The sequence below is a fragment of the Oratosquilla oratoria genome, chromosome 7 (assembly GCF_046742065.1).
Source record: "Oratosquilla oratoria isolate Oo_2021 chromosome 7, ASM4674206v1, whole genome shotgun sequence".
Lineage (NCBI taxonomy): Eukaryota > Metazoa > Arthropoda > Malacostraca > Stomatopoda > Squillidae > Oratosquilla > Oratosquilla oratoria.
In genome coordinates this window covers 23,608,910-23,618,659 of record NC_134783.1, presented here as the reverse complement: position 1 = coordinate 23,618,659, position 9,750 = coordinate 23,608,910, and the positions used below count along the sequence as shown (strand labels likewise).

At 36.2% G+C, this 9,750-nt stretch overlaps 1 protein-coding gene across 1 annotated transcript in view; it reads right to left on the bottom strand.

Moving 5' to 3' along the window:
• The window catches only part of LOC143026772 (uncharacterized), a 22,370-nt gene extending 15,825 nt beyond the window's left edge, over window positions 1-6,545 (bottom strand). Inside the window, exon 1 of the mRNA XM_076187543.1 lies at window positions 6,429-6,545. Coding sequence (XP_076043658.1) covers window positions 6,429-6,545 — 117 coding nt within the window. The remainder of the gene's footprint in view (window positions 1-6,428) is intronic.
• Window positions 6,546-9,750: the final 3,205 nt, after the last annotated feature.

Below are 9,750 nucleotides of genomic sequence, written 5' to 3'. Positions count from 1 at the left end.
ATAGAAAAGTGTAAAGATCAACCAAAACTATTCTACAGATTTGTAAACAATAAACTGAAAAACAAACAAGACTTGGAGAAATTAAGACAAGGAGGAGTTGAATACACTGAGGAAATGGAAATGGCAGAAATTATGAACAAACATTTTAAATCAGTGTTTACAAGGGAAAATATACAACCTGAAGAGATTGAGTGGAAGGAAAAAGTCCCCCCTATGGAAGAAATAGAAGTAACAAAGAATGAAATATTGACACACTTGGGTAATTTTGATGTCAGAAAATCGCATGGGCCAGATGAAATAGCAAACTGGATTCTGAAAGAATGCAGGAATGAACTGGCAGACAAAATACATAGCATAATAAGCAGTTCCTTAAAAGAAGGAAAAGTTCCAGAAGATTGGAAAAAAGCAAATATAGTACCTATATATAAAGGAGGAAATAAAGAAGAACCTACCAACTATAGACCAGTCTCTCTAACAAGTACAATAGCAAAAATATGTGAAAGAATTATCAAAAGTAGATGGGTAAAATACTTGGAAAAAAACAACGTACTAAATCCAAGGCAATTTGGATTCAGACAAGGACGATCATGCGTCACCATTTTAATATGTTTCTATTCAAGGCTAATAGATATAATACAAGAAAGAGATGGATGGGCTGATTGTGCATTTCTAGACCTAAAAAAAAGCTTTTGACAAAGTACCACATAAGATGTTGCTTAAGAAATTAGAATATGAAGGGAGGAATACAAGGTAAATTGCTAAATTGGATGGAAGACTTTTTGCAAGAAAGAAAAATGAGAGTAGTGATAAGAGATCAGCACTCAAAATGGAATGAAGTAATAAGCGGTGTCCCGCAGGGAACAGTTCTGGCCCCAATAATGTTTGCTATATATATTAATGATATGGATGAAGGAATTGAAAGCTATATGAGCTTCTTTGCAGATGATGCAAAACTACTGAAAAGAGTGAAAACTGAAGAAGATTGTGAATCACTACAGAGAGATCTAAATAAAGTACAAGAATGGAGTAGGAAGTGGGAGATGGAGTTCAATACAAAAAAGTGTAGTATAATGGAATTTGGAAAAAGCAAAAACAGAATAACAGGATCATATAATTTGGGAGAAGAAGGAATAAAAAAAGTAGAAAATGAGAAGGACCTGGGAGTCATTGTTATGAATAATATGTCACCTGAGAAACATATAAATAAGATTTTTGGAGAAACTTATAATTTAATAAGAACAATCAAAGTGGCATTTACATACCTGGATGAAGAAATGGTGAGGAAAATCCTAATCACCCTGATAAGACCAAGATTGGAATATGCAGCAACGATATGGTCACCAAGTACAAAAAAATGTATAAAAAAAACTTGAAAGAATACAAAGAGCAATTACAAAACTGGCACCAACACTCTCAAAACTATCATATGAAGAGAGACTACAAAAACTTAAACTACAGACACTAGAGCAAAGAAGAGAGAGAGGAGATTTGATAGCTATTTACAGAATCATGAAAGGCATAGAAATTACTGATAGAGAGAATCTGATAAAATGGGATGACAGAAATACAAGAGGACACGAAAAAAAAAAGACAACTATAGAAGAGATTTGAAAAAGAACAGCTTTCCTCACAGAGCAATAGACAGTTGGAACAAGTTAGATGAGAAAGTGGTGTGTGCAAAAACAATACATGAATTTAAAAATAGTTTAGATAAAATGAGATATGAAGACGGGACCCCACGAGCATAGCTCCCCTTCCCGTAAAATACAACTAGGTAAATACAACTAGGTAAATACACACACACACACACACACACACACACACACACACACACACTTCAACGAATGGACGGCTTAGAAGACGTTCTGAAGAGAATTGAAGTTTGTGGATCCCAACGCAAAGAGAAGTGCCTATTGTATTTACAGGGTGGGGGGGAAATTGTTCGTGGAGTAGTAGGAAAGTAGGGAAAGAGGAAAGGGGGAGGGATTACTGAGGGAAATGGAAGGAAATGAGGAAGGAGTAGACTTGGCCCAGGCAGACAGGCGAAAGGTAAAGAAAAGGCCTCCCGATGATGATCAAATGTCTAATAAAAATGTAAAGATTCGAAGTATAGACAAGAGCAATACAGTAGAAAGTGATGAGAATATTTTCCAGGGATTTAAAGAGGGTGGGGGGACACACAACCCCCCCCCCCACCCCCACCCACCCCCGACTGACAAGACTAGAAGAGAAGGTCGATAAGATGATCGAGGACTTGGAGCGTAGGTTCGGTCATGTTGACAGTATTATACGAAGAGTTGAAAAATTGGAAGAACTAGAGAGGGCGAACAAAAACTTAACTAAGGAAATTGAAGAATTAAAACAACAGTTAAAAGAAGTAAAAGATGAGAATAAAGTCTTAAAGGAGAATAATATGGAGAACAAGGAGGGTTGGAAAAAAATTCATGAAAATAGCAAGGTTGCATTCACTGACATAATCAGACAGCAAATGAATGAACAAACTGAAAACTCAGTTATTAAAGTGATGAGACAGAAGGAGAATATAGTAAGAGACTTAGCAGACAAAAAGAAATGTATAATTATATTAGGAATGGAAGAGAAACATAACCCAGATAGAACCACAAGAATCAATGAGGAAAATGAAAAAGTAAGAAATTTACTAGAATTAGTTCAGGAAGATGAACCAGAAATAATGAAACAAATCGAAGAGAAATTCAGGCTAGGGAAATATAGTACAGACAAGACCAGACCAATCAAGATTAAATTCAGGTCACAAACTACGGCTGAGAATATCTTATCCAAAACAGGGAAACTAGCAACAAGTGAACAATATAAAAAGGTATGGATAAAAAGGGAAATGAATAAAGAGGAAAGAGAGGAAGAAAAGCAGAAAAGACTTGAAGCAAAGGAAAAACACGAGAACAGAACGGAGTCAGAAAAAGAGAGATTCTATTGGAGAGTAGTAAATATGAAACTAAAGAAAGTCGACATATAAGAGAAAAACAAAAGGGAAACAGAGAACACAATGGAAGTGGCAGAAAACTAAGAGTGTCTTACACAAATATAGATGGATTAATAACAGGATTGAATGAACTGAATGATTTTTTGAAAGAAAAAGAACCAGACATAATGGGAATTGTAGAAACAAAATTAAAAGGTCCACTACCACCCAACAGTGTAGGACATGATGCATATAATTATTGGATTAGAAACAGAGTGAAAAAGGAAGGGGGTGGAGTTATGTTCCTGACTAAGAAGGATATAAACGTGAAGTGTGTCACATATGGAAAGAATACAATAGAAATGATAATGATGGAAGTAGAAGACAGAGATAAGAAGAACAGAAAGTTTGTGATAAATTATGTGCCCCCCAAAACAGCCTCATGGGAAGAGAGTGAACATTAAAGTATGTTAGAGGACACAAAGATAACATTAAACAAGATAATGGAAGAGGGAGGAAAAATAGTTATGATGGGCGACTTTAATTGCAAAGAAATCTGCTGGGAAGAAATGACAGTAAAGGGTGGAGACGGCTCATGGGGAAACGTACTACTCGAGATGGTTACTGACCATACAATGACACAATGGATACTGGAGAATACTAGGTATAGAAATGAAGAAGAGCCATCGAAACTAGACCTAGTAATTACATCCGAACCTAGAATAGTGGACAAAATTGAACATAAAACACCAATAGGTAAAAGTGACCACATATTGATTGAACTGGAACTTAATGAAGAAAAATATATCAAAAGAAATGATCAATACAGAAAAGGAAGAATGATGTATGAAAAAACAAACTTTGATGAAATAAGAGAATTCTTTCAACAAGAAAACTGGGAAGAAATATACAAAGAAGAAACAACAGTAGAAGAGAAATGGAATATTTTGACAAAAATTTACAAAAAAGGAGTGGAAAAGTATGTCCCAAGACAAAAACAAGAAAAAGAATATGTAAAATGCTGGTACAACAAAAGCTGTAGGGAGTTAAAAGACAAAAGAGACAAAGCCTGGACCAGATGAAAAAAAGACAGAAGACCTGAAAAATGGAAAATATATACCTGCTATAGAAATGAATATGTACAAATGTGCAGAGAAGAAAAGAGAAAATATGAAAAAAGATATCATAGAAAAGTGTAAAGATCAACCGAAACTATTCTACAGATTTGTAAACAATAAACTGAAAAACAAACAAGACTTGGAGAAATTAAGACAGGAGGGAGTTGAATACACTGAGGAAATGGAAATGGCGGAAATTATGAACAAACATTTTAAATCGGTGTTTACAAGGGAGAACATACAACCTGAAGAGAACGAATGGAAAGAGAAAGTCCCCCCTATGGAAGAAATAGAAGTAACAAAGAATGAAATATTAACACACTTGAGTAATCTTGATGTCAGAAAATCGCATGGACCAGATGAAATAGCAAACTGGATACTAAAAGAATGCAGGAATGAACTGGCAGACAAAATACATAGCATACTAAATAGTTCCTTGAAAGAAGGAAAAGTTCCAGAAGATTGGAAAAAAGCAAATATAGTACCTATATACAAAGGAGGAAATAAAGAAGAACCTATCAACTATAGACCAGTCTCTCTAACAAGTACAATAGCAAAAATTTGTGAAAGAATGATCAAAAGTAGATGGGTAAAATATTTAGAAAAAAAAAAAAACAGTGTTAAATCCAAGGCAATTTGGATTCAGACAAGGACGATCATGCGTCACCAATTTAATATGTTTCTATTCAAGGCTAATAGATATAATACAGGAAAGAGATGGATGGGCGGACTGTGCATTTTTAGATCTAAAGAAAGCTTTTGACAAAGTACCACATAAGAAGTTGCTTAAGAAATTAGAAACTGAAGGAGGAATACAGGGCAAACTACTAAATTGGATGGAGGACTTTTTGCAAGAAAGAAAAATGAGAGTAGTGATAAGAAACCAACACTCAAAATGGGATGAAGTAATAAGTGGTGTTCCGCAGGGAACAGTTCTGGCCCCAATAATGTTTGCTATATACATTAATGATATGGATGAAGAAATAGAAAGCTATATGAGCTTCTTTGCAGACGATGCAAAACTACTGAAAAGAGTGAAAACTGAAGAAGATTGTGAATCACTACAGAGAGATCTAAATAAAGTACAAGAATGGAGTAGGAAATGGGAGATGGAGTTCAATACAAAAAAGTGTAGTATAATGGAATTTGGAAAAAAGCAAAAACAGAATAACAGGAGCATATAAATTGGGAGAAGAAGGAATAAAAAAAGTAGAAAATGAGAAGGACCTGGGAGTCATTGTTATGAATAATATGTCACCTGAGAAACATATAAATAAGATTTTTGGAGAGACTTATAATCTAATAAGAACAATCAAAGTTGCATTTACATACCTGGATGAAGAAATGGTGAAGAAAATCCTAATCACCCTGATAAGACCAAGATTGGAATATGCAGCAACGATATGGTCACCAAGTACAAAAAAAATGTATAAAAAAACTTGAAAGAATACAAAGAGCAATTACAAAACTGGCACCAACACTCTCAAAACTATCATATGAAGAGAGACTAGAAAAACTTGAACTACAGACACTAGAGCAAAGAAGAGAGGAGATTTGATAGCTATTTACAGAATCATGAAAGGCATAGAAATTACTGACAGAGAGAATCTGATAAAATGGGATGACAGAAATACTAGAGGACACGGAAAGAAAATAAAAAAAGACAGCTATAGAAGAGATTTGAAAAAGAACAGCTTTCCTCACAGAGTAATAGACAGTTGGAACAAGTTAGATGAGAAAGTGGTGTGTGCAAAAACAATACATGAATTTAAAAATAGTTTAGATAAAATGAGATATGAAGACGGGACCCCACGAGCATAGCTCCCCTTCCCGTAAAATACAACTAGGTAAATACAACTAGGTAAATACACACACACACACACACACACACATATATATATATATATATATATATATATATATATATATATATATATATATATATATATATATACATATATACATATATATATATTCACACATATATACATATATATATATTGTATGGTGAATTTGATTCTATAATCTACGTCGTTCAGTTGTTCTATAGTGGTAATCATCGACTCCCTCACTTTCGTAAAATCTATCATTATTAGATCGGGTGACAGCGTCAGGTTGAAGGTGTACCGTAAACCAACAAGAAAGGACGATTTTATCCATTATTTTTTGTGCACACGACGAAAAGAATAAATCAGGTCTTAAGTCTTTTAGGCTTTAAGAATATGCAGCGAGGAGTATTTTAACGAGGACATTATAAAGGCCTACATCTCCGCTGCATTTAAGGGCCTAAGATACCCAGAGTCTTTACTAGGGAGAGTATTGCGAAAAGACACTAAAATCAGACAAAGAAAGGAGAAATGAAGAAAAACCAGATCTGTGTTAACTTGTGGTTTGTAACTCTGGTCTACCTCACATGCACATCTAGGGCACTCGACTAAATGGCTCTCTACTAACATGACAATATCAAATGGAATACCTACAATCATTATGCCAAAAGTACACACATGCATATACTAACGGCTTTTTAACCCTTACACGGGAGGTAGCCAAAAGTAGGATAAGCTTAGTGGACGACTGATAGGGAGCACACTGAGGCAATAGGCTAATAAAAACTCAGTATGACATATATCCTCAGCAAGACACAACTTGCCAACAATATATTCAGCTCAGCATCTACAACACCCTTTGAATTAAAAGAGGTGATAGAAAATACAGCCGCCTTGCATTCTGTACATCAACTGCATCCCTTCATGCCGATGCAAGTATACTACCACTGATCCTGGATTCGACACCATCATGTCACCACTCTCCACCGAATCATTTCATGCCCGTCCACTCACCTCCCTCATTATGAAACCTCCCGTCCAACCTCACACTCTTCTTGGCCTGCCTGCCCGGGTAGGGTACGTTTAGGCGCAGCCGTTTGGGCACGGTCGTTTAGGCATGGCCGTTTGGGCGCCGGCTGTTTTGGCGCCTCAAACATCTTTTTATTTTATAAATTTTATTTTATAAATCTGTCATTTGATGGATTTTATTTTATAAATCAATACAAAATTACAATATATCAGTTATAAATTGAAAGATGATATACATATTTAGAAACAGGAAAACTAGCTCGTTTAGCTGTTTGCTCTGGTTACTCGTAGAGACAGAGGACGCTTTTGTTCCTGCCAACGAATGACATTTGAGTTGAGACTTGAGTCTGTCAGTCCTTTGTCTCAATTGAGTTAGCGCTGTCGCAAGTGTTTCGTTCTTTTACCATGTTTTTATATATATTTTTAACTAAAAACTTTTGTTTTATCCATATGATGGCAGAAAAGGTATTAACGAAACGTGGTAAAGAAAAATTCACTCATAACTAAAAACTTTTGTTTTATCCATATGATGGCTGAAAAGGTATTAACGAAACGTGGCAAAGAAAAATTCACTCAAAACGGATTCCTATACGTCTTTGACAGAACAAGCAAAGCTGACAACGAGTTGAAATATTGGCGTTGTGAGAAAAAAAAAAAAAATCGGTGCAAATCACGGCTCCATACTAAAGATGGAGAGATGGTGAAAGAGCTTAACAGTCATTCGTATGAAGCCTGTGCTGCACAAGTAGAGGTTGTATTTGTGAAAACTAATATAAAAAAGAGAGGAGAGGAAACCCTTGAATCATCGACTATAGTTGTTAATGAATGTTTGACAGACATATCCCAGTCTAGTCTAGCTGCCATTCCTAATATGTCTGCTTTGAGGAAAATAATATGGAGGAAGCGTAATTCAGTAATAAACGCCCCCACCAATCCAGCTGACTTACAACAATTGTTTGTATTATAGAATGTACAGAATATATGTCCCTCAACCAGGAGTGGAAGAAATTTTTTTACTGTGTGATAGTGGACCAAGTCACGACCAAATATTAATCTTTGGGAGACAAAGCTGGCTACAGTACTTGATACATCTGATATGTTATTTGCCGATGGCACATTCGGTATTGCTCCCAGCCTCTTTTGTCAGGTTTATATAATCATGGTAAGAAAAACACGGAGGAGTTCACCCTACAGTTTATGCTCTTTTGCCCAACAAGCAACGCACCACACACGTGAAAATGTTCGAGTTATTGAAAGAAATAGAACCAAACTTGAAACCCAGTTCTATCGCCTGCGATTTTGAACAAGCTGCACACAGTGCTATGAAGGAAACATTCCTTGATGTTCAAATAAAAGGATGTTTTTTCATTTAGCTCAAAATATGCAAAAACATCTGGCCAGAGTACGGTTCACTAGTTTGTATAACACTGATCCAGATTTTGCGTTAAAAGCTAAAATGATTATTGCCATTGCCTTTGTGTCTTTGAACAAGATCGATGAGTATCTGGATACTCTAGCGACCGAACTGCCGCAAGATCTTCAAGATTTACTCAACTGGTTTGAAGATACATATGTTGGTCGTCAGAACAGACGAGGAAATGGAAGACGAACTCCTCTATTTCTCCCTGAAATTTGGAACCTTTATCAGAGAACGTTAGATGTGGAAGACCGCAAAAACAACGCGTAGGCAGCCCACTGTCGACTTATATACGAACTTGGCATGCAACATCCCACCATATGGAAATTAATTGATGGCCTGCGTAAAGTACAGAAAGGTAGAGATGCATATTATGAAAAGTTACTGGCCGGTCATGAACCACCACAGAAACTAAAAAAGCATAGAGATGCAGACAGAAGAATACATGAAACTGTTCTTAGGTTTGAAAACATGTATACTGTCGAGTACTTGAGAAGCCTCGCTCATAACTACCAAATGAACTAAATAAAGCTTTGTTGCTGTTTTTTTCAAGACTTTTAAAAGATTTTATCAAATGAACTAAATAAAGCTATGTTACGGTAGTTGACGATAAGCGGCCCACTCATCGGAGTGGATTACCGAACCAACTTCCACTTCCCTTTGGATGATTGGTATAAGGGTTTCTGCATTTCGCTTCTCCACATAGAAGTACCTCACATCTCGTCCTTGAATCAACCCGAACACCCATGGACCCTCGGTTCTCCGTCCATGATTGCGATTATTCTCAGCAATTTCATCTTCATCTTCTTCTGGTGCATGATCACCGTCTAACATGCGACCTCTATTGTACTTTCTGCGACCAGCAAAGCGTGCCTCATCTATATGTACTGGTGAAAAGTCAGTGCCCTTCATCTGACCCCTCTTTTCAACAGAAACTATTGCAGAGCACACTTCACGGCAATAATTGAACCAGTCTACTATTGTTGGTTTAGACCTTCTTGTAATACTTTGCACTGTCTCCACTCCCATTCCAAGGGTCCACAGGTAAACCAACTCTAAAATTTGGTACAATGACAGGCTGCTATTTAACTTACCATTGAGATCTGTATAAATGAAAAACTTATTCCCAGTTCGAGTAGATTTGGTTGCCTGGCACCCTTTTCGTTTGCATCTCCAGACCATTCTCTCTTGTCCACGGGATTTTTTGTTTGCTAGTCTCATGGGACCATCACACTTCTCACATAAATGTTGTTCCTGTAGGACACCCTTTTCTCGTAAAAATGACGTTGCACTTTCATCACTAGCAGCAATTGTCAAATAAAATTCTCTGAGCAACATCTCTGGATGGGTAAGGTTAACTGCAAAGAAATATGAAAAATTATGAAAAATATAAACAAATAATTAGAATATAGCAACAAG